General features: G+C 38.6%; 3 protein-coding genes across 5 annotated transcripts; 1 reads left to right on the top strand and 2 right to left on the bottom strand.

Annotated features, from left to right (window-relative positions):
* Nucleotides 1-212: 212 nt before the first annotated feature.
* On the bottom strand, nucleotides 213-8,794 carry LOC140858703 (uncharacterized). Of its 2 annotated transcripts, XM_073260014.1 has the most exons (9): nucleotides 8,464-8,794; nucleotides 6,606-6,668; nucleotides 1,996-2,187; nucleotides 1,668-1,912; nucleotides 1,385-1,588; nucleotides 1,190-1,282; nucleotides 928-1,029; nucleotides 475-834; nucleotides 213-374 (listed from the first exon to the last, which is right to left on the bottom strand). In XM_073260014.1, the coding sequence occupies exons 3-9, from the start codon at nucleotides 2,177-2,179 to the stop codon at nucleotides 297-299; spliced, it is 1,266 nt and encodes a 421-aa protein (XP_073116115.1). In that variant the 5' UTR covers nucleotides 2,180-2,187; nucleotides 6,606-6,668; nucleotides 8,464-8,794; the 3' UTR covers nucleotides 213-296. The 2 variants fall into 2 exon arrangements, with proteins under 2 accessions (XP_073116115.1, XP_073116116.1); XM_073260015.1 differs by lacking the exon at nucleotides 1,996-2,187 and having other exon boundaries at nucleotides 214-374.
* Nucleotides 2,223-6,365, bottom strand: LOC140858702 (uncharacterized). The gene is made up of 2 exons (XM_073260013.1): nucleotides 3,182-6,365; nucleotides 2,223-3,097 (listed from the first exon to the last, which is right to left on the bottom strand). Exon 1 carries the CDS (start codon nucleotides 6,044-6,046, stop codon nucleotides 4,229-4,231), a length of 1,818 nt encoding a protein of 605 aa, XP_073116114.1. The 5' UTR covers nucleotides 6,047-6,365; the 3' UTR covers nucleotides 2,223-3,097; nucleotides 3,182-4,228.
* A 1,515-nt stretch (nucleotides 8,795-10,309) lies between the features above and the next one.
* On the top strand, nucleotides 10,310-15,828 carry LOC105037069 (putative F-box protein PP2-B2). Of its 2 annotated transcripts, none has more exons than XM_073259443.1 (3): nucleotides 10,310-10,750; nucleotides 13,566-13,687; nucleotides 15,242-15,828. In XM_073259443.1, exons 1-3 carry the CDS (start codon nucleotides 10,460-10,462, stop codon nucleotides 15,666-15,668), a joined length of 840 nt encoding a protein of 279 aa, XP_073115544.1. In that variant the 5' UTR covers nucleotides 10,310-10,459; the 3' UTR covers nucleotides 15,669-15,828. The 2 variants fall into 2 exon arrangements, with proteins under 2 accessions (XP_073115544.1, XP_073115545.1); XM_073259444.1 differs by having other exon boundaries at nucleotides 10,313-10,750; nucleotides 13,569-13,687.
* The last annotated feature ends 12,092 nt before the right edge of the window (nucleotides 15,829-27,920 follow it).

Raw genomic sequence — 27,920 nt, 5'->3', positions numbered from 1 at the left:
GAAATCATATCACACCTGTACAATACAATAAACATGTACAATCACCACATTCACATTCACACCTGTACAATCACCATCATTCACATCACCTGTACAATACAATAAACATGTACAATCACCACATTCACATTCACACCTGTACAATCACCATCATTCACATCAAAAGCAAGCTGAAATAGAAAATTTTATCAAACCAAAAGATAATATTTTATATAAATAAAAATAAAGTACTAATCGTCCATTACAATCAAGAGTAATATAAATAAATATAAAAATACAACAAAAATAAAATAACATCAATCTGCAGGCGGATGGTCGTCGTTGTCTCCACGTGACGTGCCGCTATCTCGACGGGTGCCTGATATGCCAGGAGCCTACAAAAAATATATCAAAAGCATGATTTGCATATCTATAAATAAAATATATAAATCATTAAATTAATACAAAAATATATATTTAATATTATGTGTTTACCTGAGATGAACCATACATCTCTAATAAAGATGTAAGGCGATCAATCTGTCCCCTCATGGCCTGCATCTCGGCACGGCTCTGTCGCATCTCCTCCATCTCAGCGGCACGACTCTGTCTAATCTCCTGTATCTCCGTCTCGAGTCTGCGAACGCGTGAATCCTGAGCATCTGTTGCAGCATGCTGCGTATATCTACTAACCTCAGATAACTGAGTGGGGGTGACTCCTACTCCATAACCCCTCACTCGGCCGTAGCGCTCTGGTCCCATCAACTCTGTGAATACCTCGGCCTCGATACGGCTCTGCTGCGTAGATGCTGCGGACTCGTCGTCACGCTCCGCAATGAGAGATGTAGCCCTCTCCTGTATTTTTTTTGAAAACAAGAGTTATACATTAATAGCTAACAAAATTAAATTTAAATCATTGCAAAAAATATAATATTAACAATGCCGTACATATAAATCTCTCGACTCATCTCGAACAAAAGTACCATCCTGATGAGTATGAGTCATCCGGTAAAACTCCACTTGTCCGGGTTCCCTCCCATGCTCATCCTCCTACACAAATAATTTCAATTTTAAGCAAACAGTTATGATAATTTAAAAAAATATATGAGTATCATGATACAGACATGGTCCACGATACATAATGATATTAGTTATATAAATATTTGAACATAAAAATTAAAAGTTAATTATGAAAGTTTAAGGAACATACAAACTCCTGTCGGAGTCGTGCATAACTCTTCGACCCCGATGTATGAGGAACAGACTGAGCTGCTCGTGCAGCTCTACCAATAGCAGAATAAGTCTGTAAAATAAAGTAAAGAACTTGTTATATATACAATATATAATAAAAATTAATATTTTTATAAAATATTTAAGAAAAAAAGATAATAAACAGATAATATACCTGTGCCCTCTCGGAGAACCAGTAATGAACCAACTCCATCCACTGATGAGGGGGTACATCAGGAGGACAATTCCTAGCAACCTCCTCCTCTGTCATACCCTGTCTCATATAGTTCTTCTTCAATTGTGCTTTATATTCTTTCCATTTGCGGTTGAGAGACTTCATTACAAAATCATGAGTGGATGGAGGGAGAACAAACTTGCTCTATAAAAAAAAATGTTAAATGAAATAAATTATATAAATGATTAACAATTAATATACAGTATGAACATCAATTCATTACCTCTATAACTCGGAGGAGCTCAACTTTGTACGTTGGAAGCATGTCATTCCATTTTGCATAGCCCAACGGACATAGCTGAGGCCTCCGAGCAACAGTCCCCAAAAATGAAGTCAATAAGCAGGCAGCTTTCTTAATTGGCTGACCTAGCTGATTGCACTCCACAACAATCCTCTCGCCCTCACGCATCTGCCACACATCTCGTACTACTGTGGGTCCGCGTCTGGGGCGTACTCTCCCGGATCCGTCTGCAAAAAATACATAAAAGTAACTATATCATAAATATACATAAAATGAAATAAAAAAAAATTACATGAAAGACAATATATACCCTGCACGTGTATCTCATCATCTGGCTGATGAACAGGAGGATCGTGCTGTGCTGATGATGAAGGACAGGGCTCAGAATGCTGTGCAGCTGAACTGGCCTCAGGCTGCTGTGCTGAAGAAGACGTACCGGCCTCTGTCTGTGAAAACTGGAACTGCACACCAGCATATCGTCCCCTGCGACGCATGATGTCACCTAGCATTTATATAAATAAAAGGTAGAATCAGTTAATATATGGAGTAAAATAACACAATAATTAATGCAAAATATATACATCATAAATAATTATTATCAGTAACAATCAAGCAGTAGTGTTTTCTTCGAATTCTGTTCTAACCAACGTCGTCGTAGCATTTAAATCATCAGCTGGCACAAAATTGTAGGGCATACATTGTGTATAAGTGTCATCGTCATCATCCTCCACTTGGTTTCCCATATCATATAAGTCTCTAGGTTTTGTTTTGATGACAGTAAACCAATCTTTATCTTTTGCGTCTTGTACATAAAATACTTGACGAGCTTGAGATGAAAAAATGAATGGGTCATCCTTCAATAACACACCAGTGTGTATCAACCTTGAAAAATTTACAAGTGTAAATCCATTTGCATCTTGTTTCAAACCCCTTGGTGAGTTTATGTCTATCCAATCACATCTAAACAGTACTACTTTAAATTTTCCATAATAATCCAACTCATAGATATCTTTAAGTGCACCATAATAGGATTTTCCATCCGCTTCCACCATAACACCGCTATTCTGTGTTTTTCTAAATTTCTCCCGTTCTCTAGTATGAAATTTAAAGCCATTAATTATGAAACCATTATATCTATTCACAATCTTGTTAGGTCCTCGAGCAAGAGCTATTAGTTCATCTGACTTATTTGTCTCCATCATCTTTGATACCTAACAAAAAATGATATGACGAAGTGCAGTTGAGTTATCTGATATTAAATATGTATCAAAAATTAATATATCCAATAATTAAATATAAATCACACCTGATTCGAAAGCCACATAGGGAATAACTCGACCAACCATCGCTGTTCAATCCTTGCATTAGGACGAATGTTATGATTGGCTCGTCTCTGATAAATTAAAAATTCACTGCATAAAATATAAATATATCATTTAGAACATTATATCTAATATAAAATTTAAATTTTGATGTCATTCCTTAAATATACTAACCTGCGATGGTCAGATATTATGTCACTATGAAGTAACACATAACGATGTGCTTGTGCTAAGGATTTTTGATCAAGTACAATACCTTCACCTCTTCCCAAGAATTTTCCAGCAGTTAAGAACTTATACAGTTCTGCATTCTCCACAAAGTCATTATGCCGTTGAGGTCGACTAAAAATAGTCTCTACACCTTGAAGATATCTTGAACAAAATGTCAAACATTCATCCGCAATATATGCTTCAGCAATCGAGCCTTCAGGATAGGCTCTATTTCGCACATAATCTTTAAGACGCACAAGATACCTTCAAGAATTAAATATTTATTAAAATATCAGTATGCTGTTGTTTCTAATAAAATTATCAAAAGATTTAAGGTTTGTAATAATACCTCTCAATAGGATACATCCATCTATAATGTACCGGTCCACCAACTTTAACTTCTGAAGCTAGGTGAACGAGCAGATGTACCATAATAGTGAAAAATCCAGGAGGAAAAATCTTTTCCATCTGGCAAAGTGTAATTGCAATATCCGATTCTAACTGATCAAGTTCTCGAGGATCAATAACTTTGGAACATAATGCCTTGAAGAATGACGATAATCGAAGTACAATTGTAACAACTTGTTTCGGCAATGACGATCTTAAAGCTATTGGAAAAATATCTTGCATCAATATGTGACCATCATGACTTTTAAGATTTGAAAGTTTTCGATCCTTTAGATGCACACATCGTGAAATATTCGATGCATATCCATCGGGTACTTTGATACTTTTCAAAACTCCCAAAAAATTATCCTTTTCTCGAGCAGACATTGTGTAACATGCAGGAGGCACATAAATTCTATCATTAGCAAGCATTTTAGGATGAAGTTCCTGTCGGATACCCATTTCTTTTAAATCAAGACGTGCCTTCATGTTATCTTTGCTCTTTCCATCAAGGTTTAAAAATGTTCCAAGTAAATTATCGCAAACATTCTTCTCTATATGCATGACATCAAGATTGTGCCGAATAAGATTATGTTTCCAATAAGGTAAGTCAAAAAAGATACTTCATTTTTTCCATAAATGTTTACTTGGCTGTTGTGTAGATGCTATCTGTGTGTCTTCCTCATTTTCATCCTCGAAATAATTGTCTGGATCTTGAAACAACTCTGCATCTATAGTACTGATACTGACTTCCTCTGGTAACCCTTCGTGCACTGAGCTTTCAACATCATCCCTTCCTCTTTTTTTAGAGGACTTTGAGTGCTTACCATAGCTGTAATTCATGCCATCCATTTGTCTATGAACATCAGTTCCAGAAGGTGGAATAGGGGCACATCCCAATTCTATAGTACCATCAAACAAATCTTTCTGAAATCGAAACGGATGATTTGCTTCCAACCATCGACGATGTCCCATGTAACAAAATTTACCTCCATGTTTTAACCAAATTGAATGTGTTGAATCTCCACAACAAGGACATGCGACCCGTCCCTTTGTACTCCAGCCAGATAAATTGGCATATGCTGGAAAATCATTAATAGTCCATAACAAAGCTGCCCGTAGTTTAAATGTTTGGCCGTTGGAAGCATCAAATGCATCAACACCCTCCCACAACTGTTTCAATTCCTCTATCAAAGGCTGTAGAAAAATATCAATATCATTGCCTGGACCCTTATCTCCTGGAATAACCATTGACAAGATAAGTGATGATTGTTTCATGCACATCCACGGTGGCAAATTGTAAGGTATCAAAACGACTGGCCAAGTGCTGTAGGTAGAACTCAGGGTCCGAAATGGATTGAAGCCATCAGAAGCTAAGCCAAACCTAACACTGCGAACATCAGAGGCAAAATCAGGATGCCTATCATCAAATGCTTTCCATTGAAGACTATCTGCTGGATGTCTCAACATTCCATCCTTTGTACGTCCTTCATGATGCCATCTCATTGATGAAGCTGTTTTTGATGATGCATAAATCCTTTTCAATCTAGGTATAAGAGGAAAGTAACGCAATACCTTGGCCGGTTTCTTTTTACTCCGCGTTGCATCCAATTCATTCAGTACATCATCTCGATCTTCTTTTTGTGTTATCCATCTTGAAGATCCACATACATTGCATGACTCTTGATTAGCATTTTCACCCCGATATAACATACAATCTTTCGGACAACTATGAATCTTTTCGTATCCAAGATCCAATTCCTTTACTACTTTCTTGGCTTCATAATACGATGGTGGTAAACGAGTGCTTTCTGGAAATGCATCCTTTAATAACTTGAGCAGCATGGTAAAACTCTTTCCAGACCATCCATTCAAATATTTTATATGAAATAAATGTACAAGAAAAGAAATCTTAGAAAATTTTGTACAACCCGGATATAATTCTTCGTCTGCATCTTTCATTAAGGTGTGATAACGAGCTGTCTCATCATTAGATGTATGTATGGGCTCCTCAACATGCATACGTTCCGTATGCGTACATCCATCAAACATCCCAACTGTTTCTTGTATACTACTGGATTCTCCTAAATTTTGAACATCAAATCCAAAAGCATCTGTGATCAAACCCCTTATATCATCATCTCTTGCAGAATTGTCTTCTAGGCTAGTGGATCCGCAATGAGTCAGGGGTTGGTTACATGATGATGGCAACATAGATTCTCCATGAAAAATCCAGTCGGTATAACCTCTTAAAAAACCATTCCATACCAAATGTTCTTCAACATTTTGTGGATCTAAAGAAGAACTATTTACACATTTCCGACATGGACATAAAATCTTTCCATTCAAACTACTTTTCTCCATACCAAATTTAATGAAGTCATGAACTCCATCTAAATATTCTTTACTATTCCTTGGTTTATTTATCCAACTTTTGTCCATTGTAGGATAAAACTGACCGAACTTGCAATTTATCTAAAAATAAAAAAAAATTATACAATCTATATTAATGCAATGAGTAAAAAATATCAGTCATTTCATAAAATCCAAAAAAATAACAGCTAGATAAAGTTTACATAGTAAATGCTTGCTATCATCAACTAATAGGTAAAGAAGGTCCTATCCCATTCAGAAAATGTATTAATTCTATAGGTCAATTACAAAAATCAAATGATATGCAACAAGAGCCGAAAAAAATTTCGGCAGCATTTCCCCTTAGTTCTTCCGTATAGGAAGAACAAAAGGAAAATACCATCCGAAATTTTTTCCAAACCTCTCAGCATACCATTTGATTATGGTAATGACCTATAGAATTACTCACATTTTCCAAACTGTCCATACTGGACAATCAATTGATCAATGTACATAATTCTTTTATCCGTACAAAAATAAATAAATGTACGGATATAATAGAATATGTACATTAATCAAAAGACGGGTCTATGTTTCGATGCAATGTAATTTTTTTTAAAATTAATTCATAATTAATTTGATTTAATACCTGATATTAACTTGGGGAGTAGTGGACAAAGAAACTTGGCCCAGCTTAATCCAGATGCTTAGTCTTCATCAGTTACGAAGATAAGGATAACGTAGGCCACACGATATCAGGGTCCAGCCACATAACGAGCGCCACATGTCAGATAAGCAATCGATCAGGATTCATGAAACTATGAAATTATCCATTCATCAACCATGTATCACAACCTTAATTAATTGTACTACATATTTTCGGGTGAACCTCGTAGAGAGATACTAAGAGGGTGTGGTTGTAAATTGATCTAGCTCTATATCATTTATTTTATGCTACACAGGTTTACCATATTTGATATTTGATAACTGGTTGTAAATTGATCATGTACAACCAGTTGTTAACCACCAAATCCAAAAGAGTATGACTTGCATAATTTGGAGCACAGACATACATGAAGTACAAGCCTACTCACTAAATCAAAATTTTCCTGTTACACATATTTGCATTATAATCCTTGCACAAGCACAGTAAAATAGAAACTTCAAAAGAACTATATATAAGCATGCCATTGATCAGAGGAAACAAACACAGAGAAGATTCTGGAAGACAGAGTGAGTGAAAAATAGATGCAGAAGCATAAGTAAGGGGGATTGGTAGCAAGAAGAGCAACATACTCACCGATCAAAGAGATTTTCAGGGTCCATCCTAAAATGTCAGGATAAATTTCACCACACTTCATAAACATTGCAGTAAAAAAACTTTCATTAATGAATTCAAGGTTTCATGTATTTAGAGCATGACATGATGACGGATGCTAAACAAGATTAAAGTATGATTTACAGCAGGAAGGTTGAAACAGGCCAAAATGAAATATAATAATACTATCATTGATCCAAAGAGACTAAATAACATCATCCACAGAAAGTAACATAATGACAAATAGATGAGTCATGCTCAAGTAATCACAAAATAATCAAAACACAACACTGCTAACATCATACTTGTTTCAAAATGAAAGAAAACATGGATTTAGGACGCCAGGTTTTGTGAAAGAAAACCATGCAGCACTAATAACGTCATATTATTTTTAACTAGAATATTATGAAGGTGTAACTCTAGAAGATCATAATATTAGCATTTGCATTTCGTTACAAAAGAAAAAAACTACGAAATACAGATAACTCCAAAAGTTCATTATTTGTTTTCCTTATATTAGGCAGTGTATCCTTTCATCTTTCGTTCTACATTAGCGCTATATAGGCATTAAATAGCAATGTGTATCACAACATCATGGTAGCACATCTCCAGTAAATTAGAATCATAAGATTTGGTATAAAATTATCCCATCTCCCTCTCTTGCATTAGATGAAAATGAACCCAAATAAAGGGTTTTGGAATCCTTTTATGACCCATTGCCGGCCCAAACTAGTCAGCAACTACCAGATCAAACTTTCTATATAAGCCGATACGGGCAACATGAACCATACTGCAGAATACACACCTACTTGAAATGGAAGATGAGTCACATGCACATCGCACATGCACAAGGCAGATATGGACATGCACAGAGAGAAACCAATTGATGGACAACTTGCACCATCAAATTTCAACAGAGAAGAACTCTCTCACTTTCCTAGACCTAGGCGTATCAAAACCAGTCATGTGAAGATCTCCTCACACTCCCTAAAACCTAGCATCCACAGCAAAGAATTCTAGACCAAATTCGGAGCTCCAAAGAGAAGAACTCGCAATGTAAATCCTCTGTCCGTCTTTCTAAATATAAAGAACCCTAATTTCGAGCTTCCAAGCTCCACAATATCAACTAATTAAGAAGAAATACTAAAGAACAAGGGAATTATACCAGAATCCACGGATATCTCATCACCTTGAGGATTCGATTTGCGGATTTCTCGGATTCTGGGGTTTCCAGGCGGTGGATCCGATGCTGGAGCTGGATCGACCGGAGACCGCATCGATGTTCGATGACGGAGAGGATTTCCGCTCTGAGAAATGGTAAACACATATTAGATGCGATTACCGGTCATGACACAGGGAAGGAGGGAGGGGGAGAGAGAGAGAGACCGAACCTTTGGGCCGAAATTGAATCGGTCGAACACGAATCAGTCTGCGCCAAACAAAATCCAAGCAAAAGTGCACGGCAATCGAAGGGAATCGTGATGGGAAGATGGCCGCCGGGAGGGGGGAGGGGAGGAGGGCCGGTGGGGTGGCTGCTTCCAACGGACGGTGTACGGCTTCGACAGCGCGGGTGCGGCGTCGACGGACGCGGCAGCAGAGGGGAGCGGCAAACGACGGTGAGCCGTGGACGGCGGATGCGCGTGGACGGCGGGCGCGGTGCCGGCGGCGGAGATGAGACGGGGTCGGCGGAAGAAATTAAGGATGGAAAGGGCGGCGGTAGATGGATTAGGGCACGGGGGAAGAAGGGTATTAAACGAACCTATCGACGCTTTTTAGCGTCGTAAATTACTGTACAAAAGCGTCGGCATTTGCTTTATTTGACGACGCTTTTGCTAAAAGCGTCGGCGTTCAACGCCGACGCTTTTAAGCGTCGTTAAACGACGACGCTTTTAAAAAGCGTCGGCAGGTCTGCGCAACTTGCCGACGCTTTTCAAAAGCGTCGGCAAAAAACTGTCGCTACATACCCTTTTCGTTGTAGTGAGCTTTTCTAATTTTTTTTTTCTCCGCCCCCAACCATCGATCATTGCAGGTTTTGAGATCTCTCAGATGGCTGCGCAAGCTAAGGCTATTGAATCTAAAGGTAAAATTCATTTATATCAGTTTAGGTCGGTGTCAGATTTTGAAAGAATATGAGAACTTTGGCACGAGATTTGATTGGGAAAAAGACATTTTTTTTGAAAAGAAATTTGAAGTCTTTCTCAGACATCATGAATAAATGCATCAAGAAAATTTTGTTATTAGTGATCGGACATGATGATTCTGCTAGCAGAATTTTCTCTAGCTCGTTTGTGTGGTCATGGTTGCCTCTTACAGAAGGGGAGAGGGATTTGAAATATTTAAATTAGCATGCAGGGGAGGGGAACTCCAAATGACTTGGGCATCTTCAACATTGAAACCCGGAAGGGGAGGATTGCTAGTTTGGAGTTTTATAATCGAGTTCAGTGGTCCACTAAGAGCCTCATGTAGTCAAGAACGTGATCCTTTTATCTTGGTCTTTATTTTCATTTTTCGTGCCCAGTTTCCCTTTTTATAAGGAAAATATCACGCATCCATGGGGAAGGTTGCATGTTGCCTTATCAGGCTCTTTGGAATAATTCTGTGTTGGTATCCCCCTTTACAGAAGTGGTACTATGGTCTAATTAGAGGAGAAATATGATTGCAAATTGGGGTTTTCTGGATTAATTAACAAAGATGTTGGAGCAAAGAACCAAAAAAATTATATGATGCTTGCTGAATATCAGGCACAATCGCGTCGCGAAAGAAGATTGACCATTCTTTCGCGCGAGAGGCACAACTCGAACCCCCACTACGTCCCACCAATCCCTTTACGCGGCGTGGGATGAGCACCGTGTTGGGCAAGAGCAGGTAGTTCCTGAGTCGTCGTCGAAGTCAATCATCTATAGTCTTTTAGCAATTTTGCTGATTGCTGTTCCTTATCTGAATACATTCTAGAAGACAACTGGCTTTCTTCTTCACAGGGTTGTTCCCATCTTCAACACATTGTTCCCATCGTCAATCGCGAAAGGCACAAGTCTCACACATTCAATGCCGTGTGAGACTTGTATTTTTGTAATGATGACGCGACACCCCCAGTTCCTTGAGTCTTCGTCCAACCAATAATTTTTTTCCTACCCAAGGCCTCTATTCCTTCGTTCCTTACCCTGTAAACTGAAGCTTGGTAATCGATGGCGAGGCGACGGGAAGAAGAATCCGAAGGCGGCGGGCACATCGACAGGTTGCCGGAGGGGTGCATCTCGCACGTGCTCTCCTTCACGACACCTCGTGATTTGTGCAGGTCGGCGCTTCTCTCGGCCACGTTCCGCTCCGCAGCAAGCGTCGACGCGCTATGGGAGCGGTTCCTGCCATCCGATTACCAGTCCATCTTGTCGCAGGCCGTTGATCCGGTGCGTTACTCATCAAAGAGGGAACTCTATTTTCGCCTCTGCGACTCCATTCTCATCGATGGGGGCAAGATGGTGAGTTCAAGCGGAATGCTCCCTTCTCTCCTGCATTTCTTCCTTTTTTTTTTTTTTTTTTTTTTTTTTTTTCTGAGTTTTTCTCTAATTTATCATATCGACGCTTCCTTAGCGTGCGGTTTGATGGACGAATACCTATCTGATTGCTGGTGCTAACAAAATAAGTAATTAATATTTATCAAAAGCAAGATGATAGTATGATTTATTAGTTTAGATTAAGGGCGAAATTGATCAGATATTATTTGCTCGGATTCATTTTAATATCTGACTCTATTCGAATATGGAAAGAAATTTGAATATCAATAATCCTAAAAGTTATGTCATTCGGTATGATATAAATTCAGCAAAAAGAATAAAATAAAATAATAGAAGTATGGATCTATTTAGCCAAATTAATGAATCATCGTATTACCTCTTCAATTATTTGTTTCCCCTATCCAGTCGTTAGATGCACAAAAAGAAAGAAAATAATTTTGTTCCTGTGGCGATAACGTTGGCGATGATGATACATCTCTTGCTCCTGTCCATTTTTTTTTCTTACTCCTCTCTAGGCGGATTGGTCACTGGGGGAGGCAGCAACGGCTGTGATGCTCTCCCCTATACCCTCTTCTCCAATCAAAAGGTTCAAGAACTCTCCACAGGCTCCAACCAAGTCAAGAACATGGGGAGCGCATCCCTTGGTCATGCATCTATGTTTCTCTTATTATTTTTTAAATAAAAATGGTATATGTAATTTTCAGAAAAACATAAAGATTATATATGGCTCAGATTGCTTTACAGTTATTGATTTATAAACTTTAAATTATTTTATTATAAAACATTTGTGAACTGGAATATGATCTGTGGCATTGTTTTGGCATGTTATAATTTTCATGATAATTCGTATTTCCCTAGGAAAGTAATAGAAATTAGAACAAATGTTGAAAAAACATGATGTTTGATTACTCATGCTCCTAAAATTATGTTCAAACCAGATCTTCTAGGAAGATAGAAGATCCAAGGCAATATTAATGTGTTTATATTCCTTTTTTTATCTTGTTGACAAAAAAATGATCGTATTTTCTAAGTACAAGTCAGAATGTTAGAATAATTCTTCTTAGAGCATCCATACAAACCCCAAAAGTTCATACAGGCAATTGCTTTTGAGGGACCTTTGATAGTAAGAGAAATCTATAACTCTTTTCATATAGATTTTATGATTTCACAGATAATATATATATATATATATATATATTTTTAAAGTCACTGCCTCCATATTTCTTTATGATTCACTTCAACAATAATGTAGCAGAGGGAGGTGCTTTTAGTGGAATATATTTTGTTTTTAGGAGTGCTAGTGGCCCTCTTATTATTGGTTTCGATGGTGAATTACATGCTGCGAAGAGTTGACATATACTTTAGATATTTTGAGAACCTCTCATATTTATCTAAAGGATGACTCGTCAATAGTTATCAGATGGCTTTCATCTTCTGCAAAAGATATACTCTATCTTCTTATTCAAGATTGTTGATGATTGATACATTCCTTGTCTTTTTTGAGATGATAATGTTGATTAGATGATATTTTATTTGACCAACCAATTATATTATGGGATAGCAATAAATTTTTCTCCTAAATTATTAAATATTATTTATTTTTTTATTTTTTAAAAATTAACTATCAAATAATTCTAATATAAACACATCCAAAAGCATTAATATAATTAAAATACTAGTTGTGAGCCTGCGCATTGCATGCGGGTTCTACATCATAGAATTGATCATCATTTATTAAAAAAATATTCTTTATGAATAGTAAGAGCATATCTATTCATATTCCTAATATCAATAACAGCAAAATTTAATAGCATAATTAAATATACATAAGTGGATTTTAATTCCATCCATTAATGACATAGTGCTTTTATTTAATGCTGGAAGGATTGTTAGATAGCCTGGGATGTAGCTTATTGAAAATTGGTTTTGATCCACATGATATTCATACATGAAAATTTGCTGCTTACGTGGACAGTTTAATTGACTACTCTATTTTCTCTCGGTTTCTGCTTTCATATATATATATATATATTAGATGCCATTTAGTAGCATCTGACTAAAAATATTTTTCATGGAAATTTTGGTTCACATATGGCATATTTATTGTGCAAATTATTCGTTGAAAAAAAAAAGAGAGAAGTGTTTGGCTAAAAAAGGAAAGGCATTCATTCCTTTAATTTATATCAAGTAATTAAGAATAGTGTTTATTTACAAATTTCAGTTAAGTAGACAAGAGGGAGAGCAAGATAGCTAGATGTGGCACTAGAAGGAGGCTATGATTTTTCATTGAGCTTACTTTCTTTTTTTCTAATTTTTGAGAAAAGAGAGAGTTTCTCTCTCCTATATGTTTGATATATATATATATATATAGATTGATGGATATCTGATTATAATTTATGTTACAAATAAGCACCATGTCCATCCTGAATGTCACGTGTGCCAATTTTTCTTAATTGATTGCAAGGAGAGTGTTTTTATTGTTTTGTTTTCTTGTTACTTGACGTTTCCTTTTTCTTATGAAAAATTACAGAAAATTTTGCAATATATAGATTATTGCAGCATATTCGACATGGCTTTTTTTGAAAGAATTAAATAAATATCTGTGCACTACTCTGAATTAAATAAATACGTGTGCACTACTCTGGCTTTGTCTACCAATATTAGCTTCTTGTGCACTTTCCCTGGCTTGGAGAAACTATAGAAGTATAATATTGATGATTTCCGTATGTGTATATTTTTTTTCTTGCTTTTCTCCTTTATTTTAATTCTCTTGGGACAGCAGAGCTTCCAATTGGAGAGATCAACAGGACGTAAATGCTACATGATATCTCCAAGAAGCATGCGTATTATATGGGGGCGGCACGGACAATATCGGAGGTGGTTTTCTCTGCATGAGTCAAGGTATGTGCACCACTCTCTTTATTTTTGAAGAAATTTCTTGTAGATTCTAATAATGAAGTTTTAGCAAGTTGTTTGGGTGCATGCGTGCTTGCATGTCTAAGCAAAAGATATACCATTTGCTGGGTTATAAAATCAAGATGATATGGGCCTTTTCTTGTCTTCTTTCTACTTCAGTAGTTTGACAATACAGAGAAGTTGTTCGAAAGAGATCTCGACAATAGATAGCCAAAAAAACAATCATTGTCCCAGCAATCTATATCCTGCTTGCATTTTATTGATTATAACAGGACGTTAGATATGCTAAACTATATCTTTATCTTCTTGACCTCTCTCTAAGTATTCTACTTTCACATTAGCTATTTTACTATGTGTTTTTGCTGAGAACCTAAAAAAATTGCCTTGATGCGATTTTCAATCAACTTTTTGACTCCTGGTTCCCACAGAGTCTTGAAGCACAAGAAAGAAGTTAATGAACTGCACAAAGAGATGTTTTCTCAGTACAATATCATTCATATTTGATATGCAAAATATAGAAATTTCATACAGCTTTTCATGATTTCACATAGCCAAATACATCAATATATGCATATAAATTCTTCACAACAATCAAAATAATTACCGAAAAAGGGTGAGAACCCAACAAATTAACATTTAGAATGTTATGTTTGCAACATTATCATCTCACACAAATGGACTAAAACTAGTCAAACCCTTGGAGACAAGAACCAATGCTGGAAAGATATCTCGAAATCCAAGAAGGATGGGATTTTTAAAACCCATGCAACAAGAAACATATGGCTCCAGGGGATTAGCCTGCTCAAGGTAGAATCAAAGTTAATGGTATGAGCATCTAGTTCATCCATTGGCAGGTCACTAGCAGCAAGTGACAGGTAGGGATATTGCAGCATGGCATGTAGCCAATGATGAACATGAGAAAGAAAAAAAAGAATGGAATAGAGTTTCTGTTGTCCTTCCTACATGTTAAAAACACATGATGATAAATCGTTTGGTTTTTTTTGGCCCCCCTTATATATGGCAAAAAATGCTACAGGAAGTGAAAGTAAGGAAGAAAAAAATGTCAGAATATAAGATTAGACATGGAACAACAAAATTTATGATATATACTTCCGATTGTGGAGATTAATAACTAAGATTATTAATTTGGAATCATTTGAAATGGAATGTAACCAAACCACAGCTTGAATCTTTCGGGTTGAGCTTTGGATGGAGCTGACCAAGCTGCAGAGTGACTTGATGAAGGAATTACACATTTTAAACGTGGGCTTTAGTCTAGTTTTTTTTACCAGTAATTTAAAACTATAACAATTCTTATCATAATTTTTCTATATCCATTCTTTTTTTTTTTCCGTCCAATAGATGCCTTGAACAAGTAGCAACTTGCTAACTTGAATTGGTGATGCTTCTTTTTTAGCATGGTTGTTCCCAAATATAACATCGTTTGATGTCCAAATTGCCTCAAATACTACTGGATGTGGTTTATATTGTCACTGCATTACCATATTCAATGTGGAAGATTGCTTTGCTTGGCATCAGGTTCGCAGAAGTAGGTGAGCTTGTAGCTAATTGTTGGTTCGAGATAGGCGGCTCGATTGGCTGTCAACTACTCTCCCCTAGAACAACCTATACTGCTTATCTCGTCTTCAAATTGGCCTCTGAGTCAAACGGACTTGATCACCCTCCCCAATTGGCATCAGTGAGGCTTGGCGCTTATGCCTCAGAGATCGATATTTGTTTGCAAGATGATGATGATAGTGATGATGATGCTTCAAAGGAAGGATGGCAGCAACAGCGACAACGGCGGCACTTGAGGGATGATGGGTGGATGGAGATCAAGTTAGGGGAGTTCTATAATGATGAGGGGAATGACGGTGATGTCGAAATACGTTTGATGGAGACGAAAGCATTGCATTGGAAGAATGGGCTCATCATCCAGGGGCTCGAAGTAAGGCCCAAAATTTGACATATTTAGATGCTGTTGTGATTGTTTTCTACTGCTTTGTACTCTGGAAAAACAGTTTGCTGTTGCATGTTTTATCACGTTACTTGCTAACAAAACTCTTATTGACGCAAATAATGGCCATTCTCAATGTTTATAAGCATTGCAAAATTTATTCTCGATACTTTCAAAAGCATCAGTAAATGAAAAGTGAAAAATAATCTTCTCGATGCTTCTGAATAGCATCAGCATTGCTGATGCCGATGCTTTTTAAAAGCATTAGTAAGTTTCAATACCTCTAGATGCTTATTTGCCTCGCTAGAGAATAGGATGTTGTTGGCGTTTTTAAAAAGCGTTGGTAAATTTTAACAACTACCGATGCTTTAAAGCATCGGCAATTAATTATTCCATTACTGGCGCTAAATAGCATCAGCAATGGTTATATTTTGGAAAAAAAAATCTCAAACCAATTTACTAATTTTATGCAAAATACATAAATCTGTTCAAATTTTATAAAAAATTTAAACACCAATACAATCACAATAAACACTCTATATAATATCATAATCAATACATAAATCTATTCAAAATTTATAAAAAAAATTTAAATATTAACATAAAGTCATAATAAACACTTTATATAATATAATAAAGTCATGATTATATTGTTCATCATGTTCATGAAGTACAATCCATAACTAAAGAGGAGAAAGCAAAAAAAATCTATAAAACTCAAAAAAAATAGAGACATCAGGCTATCAGTGATCCGTAGGAGTATGATCATCATCGACTCTATGACTACTGAAACTATTGAGATCCTACAACAAAGATATGAAAATTTTAATAATCGAGAATACAAAAATCATAACATAAATTAAATGATTAAGTATATAAAAATATATAAATATAGTAAGGTATATATCCTAGAAGAGTCCACAAACGTCTATAATATGGATGTCAACTGATCAATCTGAGTCCTTATGAAGGATATCACTATGTTATAGCTCTATCTCATCATCTCCATCCATACCTCCACCTAAGCCTCTAACTACTCTTTAAGCCGTGCATCCAACTACTCCTCAATCTGTGCCACCATCCGAGGCTCAAGCATATGAATATCGATATTGTTAGAACTCTTTCTAGCATCCTGAGTGTATCGGTGCATGTCAGATAACTAAGTGGGCTTGACTCCAACTTCATAACCCCTCATCTGACCATAACGATCCGATCCCAGTAGATCTGTCATCACTTGGGTCTCAATATGAGTGACCTTCATAGATGTTAAGGACTTGCCGATATGCTTTGCAATAAGAGATGAAGCTCTATCCTATATTTAAGAAAAAAAATATATTAATTTTATGCTTAAAAATAAAATTATAAATCATTGCACCAAATGATTATCAATACATACAAATATATCTCTCGACTCGTCACTAGCAAAATGGCCATCTCGATAAACATGAGTCATCTTATAAAACTCCTTCTGATCAAACTTCCTTCTATGCTCATCCATCTATAAAAAATATAAATTTCATAAAAGATATAATCTATAAATTTTAATTGACAAACTCTAAGAGTTTCAATAAAACTTATAAGTATCATGATACATAATGCATGATATATTATATACAGTTCCACTAAGAAGCATAAGGATCATATATACATCAAATTAGCCTAAAAAAATTGATAATATGCTAAAGATTTTGAAAGAAGCATATGAATTCTTATCTGCATCGAATGTAGCTCTTAGACCCCGATGTACGAGGAACAGATAGAGTTGCTCGTGCAGCTCTACCAATATCAGAATATACCTATAAAATAAAGTAAAGTGTATGATATATCTTGTATATATGTTCAATCTATGTTAGTAATTAATATAACATAAGATATATGATGAGTATATATAATTACATGTCCCCTCTTAGAGAACTAATAATGAATAAACTCCCTCCACTGATGAGAATCTACATTAGAAGAATAAATATGAGCAATATCATCTTCTGCTAAACACTCTCTCTTGTTGTCCCTCTTCAACATTGCTTTAAATTCTTTCTATTTTCGATTGAAAAACTTTAGCACCCATTCATGACTGTCTGGAGGGAGTATAAATTTATTTTAAAATAAAATAATAAAAGAATATTTAATTATTAAATAATATAATTATTGAGTATAAATGAATTAATATAAATTAGTAAGTCATCTTTTATCTGTACTAGTTGTAGAATCTCAAGTTTATATGTAGGAACCATATCGTTCTATTTAGCATAATTCAAAAGACAAAATTGACCCTTCTGTGCAATAGTACTTAAGAAGCTCGTGACAATCTCACAGTATTATTGATGGGTTATCCTATTTGGTTGCACTGGATGATGACCCTCTCATCCTCAACTAAATGCCAGATATTCCTGGTCCATGTGGGTCCACATCTTATTGGTAGGATTTGCACCTTTTTTCTTTTAGAGAAACTAGAGAGCGGCAAGATTGAACTCTGATCATAAATTAGTTGATATAACTAACATATTTATTAATTAAATTTTATTAACTAATTTTAACAAATTATTATATAAAATAATTTAGTGAATTAGTTGTTTTAAAATATTTGCTTAACATTTTCTTTAATTTCAAACAACCAATAATATTACTAAACCAAAGTTTCAAGAGATAATTACTATATTATTTCTAGTATTTTGTTACTAATTTATATTTTGTTTATATCTTATATTATATTTAAAAAAGTTACATTCACTAGTATAAAATAATATAATTTTTTAATTAATTTTTAGGGATATTTTATAAAATTACACCAAGGGTCGTACACTATAGAAGATTAAAATAATGATGGTGCACAAGATAGGATCGAGGATGGTTTTTGGTCATTGGGCAATCAATTCATGCAAGAATGATTTTTCTACAAATTAATAGCCAACTTGAGTATGAGATTGTCCAGAAATTAATTATTAGGGGGATAAGGATAAAACAAATTCATCTAGAATGATTTTACCTCAGATCCAATGCGGTCATGGTCAATCAAAAAAAAAATTCTTAATTACAAAGTCTAAAAGGCAGGAGGTTGATCCAATATCACAGTGTGTAGTAATGGATCAGCTTTCTACTAAGTCACAATATAAATATTCCCAATCAAAGTAGTATTGAGGGTCGGCTAAGGTTGTTAGGGTGCATCCTTCTTCATCCTATCACTAATGTAGAACCTTGCTTGGAACTATAGGGGGGCTACTAAACCTCTGTTTGGAAATTATGTCAAAAACATGATGAGATTGTTCAATCCCACTATTGTTTGTTTTTTTGAAACACGGTTGGTTGAAGCCGCTATGGGTCGATTTCAAAGACTATTGGGATCTCGTTGGGGTATTCATATGATCCCTTCAACAGGACTGTCTAGTGGAATTATAGTGGCTTGGAAGCTAGGTTTTGCAAAAATTTATTTTTTTTTCACTCTAATAAACAAATAGCTTTTTGCATTATCTCTCCTAATTTCGGATCTGCTTGGGTGCTTGGGGCTATTTATGGCAGTACTTATGTTGTTGAATGTAGGCAGCTTTGGAATCAGATTTTGAAAGTTTAAACTTTAGAGTTGCCTCTTGTGATTATTGGGGATTTCAATTGTATTCTGAACCCGGAGGATAAGAAAGGTGGGAAGCCTTTTAAATTTAAATGAGAAATCAAAGAATTCAGAGAGTTTTTAAGGCAATCTATCTTGTTGTATCTTGTTGATTTGGGATATCAGGGGCCATCTTTCACCTGATGTAATAATAGGTTGGAGCAGGCTCGAGTTTGGGAAAGACTTGATAAGGCTTTTGTTTCTGATGATTAGATGAACATGATTCCTGAGTCTAGGATTCAACATTTGACAATGTTTGCTTCTGATCACCAACCTTTGCTTCTTACAATCTCTAATAGAAGAAGGGAGATTTTGTTCCTTTCGGGTTTGAAAAGATCTGATTGTAGGAAGAGGGTATTTGGAGGTGTGTACAGCAAGCTTGGAGGTGTTTTGACAATGTGTCCCCAGCTAGTAAGTTATCCAAGCTGCTCCAGCAAACTAAGATAGCTATTCGACGATGGAAATGGTCATTGGGGAATCTATTTAAGAGGGGGCAAGGGTTGAATCAACAGAAATTGAGATTGCAACAGTAAGAAAAAGTTAATGGAGGGTTATCTGTTGGGTTCTAGTGGCACAGCGGAAGGGTTAGGTGTTTAAAATTTTCATTCAAAACACCCAATGCACCGGAAGCCCTAATACTCAGAAACTCTTGACTATAATAATCAAAGCATAATAAATATAAATTAGGATAAGAAGAATATCTGTAGCGCTAATCCCAATTTTCGCAAGGTGTCCAAGTGTCCGTCCTCCAATGGTGATCCACACGAAAATTGAACCAAAGACAGCACTTCTTCTTCACCTTGCTTCAAGAGTTCTAGCCCCTAGAACTCGACTAGCCTCGTACCAATCAAGTTTCTTCAAGAACCTGACCTCACCCTCTTAGAACCTCCTCTAGACTTCTGATTCTCCTTCTTTAGGATCCTTACAACCCTTGTTAGGACCAGATAAGGCTTTGTCTTAAATCTCAAAGCCTTGTCCTAAAACTAAGATAGGTTGTAAGAAAGAAAGGAGAGCAACAGAAGAGAAATTGAAAATCCCTCTTAGATACCTCGGATACCCAGCGCCCAAGCCTATTTATAGCCATCAGAGGGACGCCAAAAGAGAGGGACATGCTTTATCCAAAAGGCATATCTGATCTGATTATCAGAGATAAGAGTTCCTTCAAGCAGAAGGACTCTTATCCATGATTCGTCGATCAGCATCTTGGTCTGCGCATGTGCAACCAAAGAAGAGATATTTTCACGTCCCTTCTCAAATCAGAAAAATCCTCAAAAATTCTCATGGATTGAGGATTCAATCTAGATTCCAGATTCTAGATTGACAAATTGGTTTCTTTTTCTGAGAATGCGTTCTTTCGAGGGAGGCACATTCTTGAAAGCTACGTAACGACGGCTGAGATAGTAGCGCACTCCAAGCGATCCAAATGCAAAGGAATCTTATGTGAGATAGATTTCAAGAAGGCTTTTGATAGCATATCTCTGGAATTCTTAATAAGTGTGCTGGAACACCGTGGTTTTGGAAAAAGATGGGTCTCTTGGATAGCATCCATACTTCACAACTCACGTTCAGCAGTCATCATAAATGGTAAAGTGGAGAACTGGTTCTCTATTAGGAAAGGCATTCGACAAGAAAATCCTTTATCTCCAATGCTTTTCATTCTGGTGGCAGATGTTTTTGATAGGATGCTCTGGAAGGCAGTCGGAGAAAAAATGGTTAGGGGTGTGGGTTCATCGTGCTGCACATCAGATATGAGATGCTTCCAGTTTGCAAATGACATATTGGTATTCTGCAGTCCCAACATGCGCCACGTTCAAAATCTTAAGCTTATCCTCTATTTCTTTGAATTATTATCAGGATTGAAAATTATTTCTCCAAGACCCAAATCATTGGGTTGAACCTGTCCGAGAAAGGAACTGACAATGCGGCTAAACTCCTGAGGTGTAAGGTTGGCTCTCTTCCCATAACTTACTTGGGTCTCCCATTACACCACAAGGCTCTAAGGGTTTCTAAGTGGAGGTTCTTAACGGACAAAATTGAGAAGAAATTGGCAGGATGGAAGAAAAGAATTCTTTCGTTAGCTGGTTATTTAGTATTAGTAAATTTCGTCATCCGGATGCTGCCGATATATTGGATGTCTGTGTTACAATTGTCGGAGGCTATCATAAAAAAGATTGATGGTTCCTGTTGTGCTTTTCTTTGAAACTGCATTAGCGGCAAAGGTAGTGTTAAATACCTTGTCAGTTGGTCTGGTATATGTAGGCTAAAATTGCTTGAAGGTCTGGGACTCGTTACTCTATCGTTGTTCAACAAAGCTCAACTATTTAAATGGTGCTTCAAATTCTTCAATGGTGACGATTGACCTTAGTTCTCTCTGATTTTGAATATGTACTATGCCAAGAGGGCTCCGACAAATCCGGCTTCAACCCGAATCAAGAATGCTTCCTTCTTTTGGAAAAGCGTTTGTAAGCTCTTTAACATGTTTCAACTTTTCTCCATTCCTCAGGTTCAAAACAGTGGCCTGACTTGCTTTTGGTATGATGGTTGGGCTTCGGACGCTGCTTTTTGGAAACAACTGCCTAATATGTACCTATTTAGTAACAAAACAATGGGTTCGATTGCGAAGCATCTGGTTTTTGATTAATGGGAGCATCAATTCCGATGCCCTTTCAGTTATATGGCAGCTAATGAACTCTCTATGCTGAGACACTTCATTGCTAACCTGAACTTACAACCAAGGCAGGATTATAAAGTTGGAAATGGCATTCTTTTCAGACCTACACTACCAATCGTGGTAATCAATTCCTCATTAATGGAGGAATTATATCGTTCTTTAGCAAAATCATATGGAAGTGCCTGATATCAGAGAAAGTGAAGATCTTCAATTGGCTTTGTTATGACCAGAGAGTACGACTGATATTCTTGTGAAAAAAGGCATGCAAGGTCCCAGTCAATGTCCTTCGTGCTTGTCACAAACGGAAAACATCAACCATTTATTGTTTGGTTGTGTTTTCTCAAGAAAAATTTGGTCTTCTCTTCTTCGGGGATTGAGCGATCAAACTCTTCCTTCAAGTTTCTACAATCTTTGGCATGTCTGGAGGAATAATTTGAGGAATAGAAATATGATTTCGACGATTGATTCCTTAATTGCTGTAGGTTGTTGGCGCATATGGAAGGAAAGGAATAGGTGGGTTTTTCAATTTGTAGCCCACGCTGATCTAGTGGTGTTCAAGATGACAGCCTCTCTCTTCATTGAGTGGATGTTGTCTTCATGTTGCCGTTTCATTTCTATGCTCGCAAGAGACCTACGTTGCAGATTGCACAATGCTGACTACTGAGAAATTAAGGCATGTTAAAGCCTAAAGTTTAAAGTGGCCTACTTCTATGAAACTTCCTTCATGGGAGGATTGGTGGGATTAGGAGTTCTGAACAGTTAAACACTAGGCCATCATTCACAAGCGAATCAATTAATGACGTCTACATGATGTTTTTGTTCCTCTCTGGCCTGGCGATAGAGACCTGGCTTCCTTGGATTAAGTTTTGGGGGATTTAGATATATTTCTTTTGACGGGATAGGAGTATTCATTTTGGGGCTCTTTGTTATGATTCCTATGGGGACTACCATCGTATGGCTTATGGGGTAGGAAGGTGCTCAGCGATGCTGTTATTATGCTTGTACTATTTAGTTACTTAATATAGCATAGGGGAAGCAACTTAATTCCTATATATTCTCAACAACAAAAAAAAAAGGTCCCCTCTCTGCCTTAGCCTAAGCCAATTTCCACTTCCAATATTCCCTCTTTCTGCTTCTCGCTAGTTGCAATACCTATAGCTATCACCTTTTCGACTCCTTTGGCCCCTCCTCTTTGCTGTATCTTCCTTTGCCTTCACTATCATAGACGATCAGGATGGTGGGGATCATGGGTCAGGTCCATCCTACAATTCTTCATCCGAGCACTCCTCACCACTAACATGGTGGAGCACAAGATTGAAGTGGTGATTGAGGAGGCAATGCGGGTTGAGGTAGAGGGTGACTATTCAATAGTGATGGTCCCCAAAGAGGGTGGCTAGACCATCATCGCCAAAGCTATGATGTTAGCCTTGGAATCATGGTTTGATCACTCCTGTCTTGACTCTTCTTTCTTTAACAATGATCAGAAGATCAAATGGTCAGATATCTACTTGAATGATTGTAAATAAAAACCAGATAATTGCAAGAGAAGGAAAGACATGAAGAGAGGATCGAAAAAGAATGTGATAGTTGAGGGAAAGCGGAAAGGAGTTCAATGAAGATCTTTTAGGATGGCATACTAACAACGTTGGATGGTGGATGGGCTTTAGAAGCACATAGGGTCGGTATGATAACTCAAAAGATCCAACTAAAAATTTTTAAAGCTAAGAAGTCACGAGTGCAAATCAGTCAAAGTAGTGCTCCTGCAATTTTGCCTTAATGTACTTAACAAAATGCATCAGATTTATTTAAATGTGAAGGATGAAATAGTGAAGACAAAAGAATAAACAACAAAAAGAAATAGCATCTTATCAAAAATTATTAGTATATTATGTTGGCATCTCATCCTATGTGAAATTCAGGATTCAAACCCTTGGGATATTGCTCACAAGGCAAGACAAAAAAAAAAAAAACATCCACAAGGGATACAAAATCTATCCGCATGTTGCATTCAAATGTGGACATAACCCTTTCACAAACATCTTTATTGGAGTTGTACACCTCTATAGTTCTAAATTCAATCCAACTCCGATCTAGTTTGACTATGCTAGTTTGTCTGCTCGATCAATCGATTCAACTTGATTTGCATTCTGTCACTATAGAGTAGTGCTGAAAACGGATCAGATACAAATCGTATATCATAACTATATTTATTTTATTTAATAAATATAAATATGAATATGAATATAAGTTGGATTCAAAAATTAATATCAATATTTATTTTAATATGGATACAAATTGAATATCGGAAGCCTGGATATAAATACATATAAAAGTTGGATGATTAAACTTTATAACCATAGAATCAAATATATATATTACTAAGCAGGTGATAAATTAAATTAATAATATATTAATATAATTATTTATTTTTTCAATAAAATAAATATTATGTATAATTAAATAAAATATAAATATAGATATAATTAATTAAATATTTAGATTAATAGTTGTCTATTTATATCTAATGGATATTATTATGAATATAAAAAAGAAAAAATCAATCGAATTCTCAAATTTCTATACTTATCTGGATAGACCCAGATGCGCAAACGGATCCTGATTGATATTATCCCACCTACTTTTACGCCTGGGTCGTCTGTACAAGGTTTTCCTGTCGCCCAAGCACGTGCACAGACAAATCGGAAGAGAGAGGGTGGTTTTTGAATACTTAAGAATTCCACGCTAATTCCAAATGAAAACCTTAGATCTCTTTTCTTGGGCTTACGTATTTGTTAGTTTTTTTTTCCGCCCCCAACCATCGATCATTGCAGGTTTTGAGATCTCTCAGTTGGCTGCGCAAGCTAAGGCTATTGAATCTTGTTGGGATATACCGACCGGTCACTCTCACACCGACTCACCGTCGGGCCCGCCTAACCAGCGCCTGACTCTACCGACCGCACCGATCGCACTGGCCGCACCGGCCGACACCTCCCGATCGAAGGTATGTCGGTCGGGAAGACCCTTCCCATTCCTGACTGGCCAAACGACGTGGCCCGACCCCCGACTTTGGCAACGCATCAGACTGACCGTCGGGGGTGGTGGCCGATGTCCGATCCCCACGATGCGCCGCTCCGGCCGACGGTGTCCCTGGGTCTTCACCCGACATCCTACGACCAAATGCCGACGTATGGTCGGTCGGCTCCTCCAAGCACCATATGACTGCTGAAGGCCGTCCATCCTGACAGAGGCGTGTGGCATAGTCGCCTTGGGACATCGTCCTACCTTGGACATGGGTCAACCCTAGTGATTTGACAGCCCCACGATGATTTGACGATCCCACGGTGACTCTGACAGTCTTCGATGATTTGACAACTCTCCCATTGTCTACGCCATTAATGACGGTGCCATGCCGCGCTCTACTATAAAATGGGGAAGGCAACAGTGCTGGAGGAGGTTCTTTCGAAGCCCCTGAACTCTCCCTCTCTCTAGCTCTCTCTCTCTCGCTGAGCTCCTTGATTCTTTTCTACTGTTGCCTAGTCTCCTCTCTGACTTGACCGTCGGAGGGTCTCCACCGGAGACATCTCCGGTCAGTGTGGACTTCGCTTGCAAATGCTCGTTCCCGACGATCAGGCGACGAGGGGATTGGCCACAACAGGTTTTGGCACGCCAGGTAGGGGGCCGGGGATCACGACCCCCACAGAACTCGAAACACCCTTTCAAAATGACAAGAACCAGAGCTCAACGATCGAGGGCCACCGGATCGGCGAGGCACTCTTCCCATCGGGAAGAGACCTCTCCTCCACCCTCCATGGTGGAACCTAGCTCTCCGCATCCTGTGGTGACCACGGAGGCGCAGATCGCGGTGATCGTGCGGTAGATGACCGTGCTGACGGACGCGGTCAAGAGCCTTCAACAACAACCAACCCGGTTGCCGCACTCACCGACGGAGCAATCGGTGGCACATCCGATGCCCTCTAGGAGTAGCCGCCGACGCCCGTGTCGGTCTCCGTCTCCTCCTCGGGAGCAGCTGTCACAGCACTCCCACCGGGAGGAGGAGAGGCGGCCACGGTATGATACCCATCGATCTCAATGACCGTCTCCTTCCCAGTTGGAACGAGCAAGGAAGGAGAAGCGGCCACGAACACCGTCCGCCTCCCTCTCAGATTCATCGAGAGATTGCACCCCCGAGGTCTCTCAGCACCGATGGGCCGACGACTACGAATGCAGGTTCGAAGAAATCGACCGTCGGCTCGCCCAGCTGTAGGTGGACGGACAGAAGTCCTCGAACGATGTCGACTTCCAGACCGCCCAACCTCTCTCCCAACTCATCCTCGACGAGCCGATTCCTAGTCGGTTCAAGATGCCCCATGTGGAGCCCTATGACGGCTCCACCGATCCAGTTGATCATCTGGAGAGCTACAAGGCTCTCATGACGATCCAAGGGGCGACCGATGCTCTTCTCTACATCGGCTTCCCCACCACACTTCGCAAGGCCGCCAGGGCCTGGTACTCCAGCCTCCGCTCGAGAAGCATTCACTCCTTCGGCTAGCTCGAACATGCTTTCGTGGCCCATTTCAGCACTAGCCGGAAGCCCCCACGAACCTCGGACAGCCTTTTTTTTCTCAAGCAGGGAGAAAATAAGACGCTCCGATACTTCGTGATGCGATTCAATGCGGCCACGCTTGAGGTTTGGGACCTCAATGAAGACATGGCTATCTCAGCCATGAAGAGGGGGCTAAGGGGGTCCCGATTTACATACTCCTTGGACAAGACCCTCCCCCGGACATATACCGAGCTGCTGGAGCACGCGTACAAATACATACGTGCAGATGAAGGAGCTTCCGACCAGTGCCTGACTGAGGCCAAGGGCCCGAAGGAGAAGCGAAGGAAGGGTCGGGCCCTTGCCGAGCCTAGCAGGCCCCCGACCGACAAACAGGTCTCACCCCAGCGATGGAGCCCGAGGTCGCCTCGATGGCGAAGTCCGAGGCCGATGCATCCCAAGTATGACTCTTATACTCCCCTCTCTGCTCCTCGTGCGCAGATCTTAATGAAAATCGAAGGGGAAGAATATTTGCGACGGCCTCCGCCTTTGAAGGCAAAGGGCCTCGACCGACGGAAGTATTGCCGATTTCATTGGGGCCATGGCCACAACATCGAGCAGTGCATCTAACTCAAGGATGAGATCGAGGCCCTCATACGTCGAGGGTATCTCGAGAAATTTCGAAGGAACCCGCCGACTCGACCCATCACCGACCGACGACCCCAGCCGACTGAAGAAGCAACGACTAACCAGCCCACGGTCGGGGTCATCAACATGATCTCCAAACGACTGGACCCGGAGATGACTACTGGAGGGGAGCCAACGAAGAAACTGCGCTAAGACGATGTAATTACTTTTACAGATGAAGATGTTCGGGGTATCCAAACTCCCCATGATGATGCTGTTGTTGTCTCGGCAACAATAGCAAATTATGATGTAAGAAGGATCTTTGTTGATAATGAAAGTTTGACAAATATTTTGTTTTACTCGACCTTCTCCCGAATGCGACTGTCAGCTGACCGGCTCAAGAGAGTCTCTACACCCCTGATAGGTTTTGCTGGAGACGCTGTCACGGTGGAAGGGGAAGTTACTCTTCCCGTGATAGCTGGAACCGAACCACGACAAAGCACAGTCCACTTGACCTTTGTGATCATCCAAGTATCTTCGGCCTACAACGCCATACTTGGAAGACCCGGACTAAACACCCTCAAAGCTGTAGTCTCGACCTACCACCTGCTGGTTTGGTTTCTGACCAAAAATGGAGTCGGGGAGATGCGCGGGGATCAACAACTCGCTCGGCGATGCTTCCAGATCTCTGTTCAGAGTAATAAAGTGAAGGACTCCCTGACAGCCAACAAGTTGGACCAGCGGGGGGAGGAAGAATGGGGCGAACCGGCCGAACAGCTTGTTCCCGTCCCGATAAAGGAGAATCCCAAACGAGTGGTT

Source organism: Elaeis guineensis, chromosome 6, assembly GCF_000442705.2.
Source record: "Elaeis guineensis isolate ETL-2024a chromosome 6, EG11, whole genome shotgun sequence".
Taxonomy (NCBI): domain Eukaryota; kingdom Viridiplantae; phylum Streptophyta; class Magnoliopsida; order Arecales; family Arecaceae; genus Elaeis; species Elaeis guineensis.
Note: the sequence above shows the minus strand (reverse complement) of the source record. Positions and strands in the feature narration are given on the sequence as shown.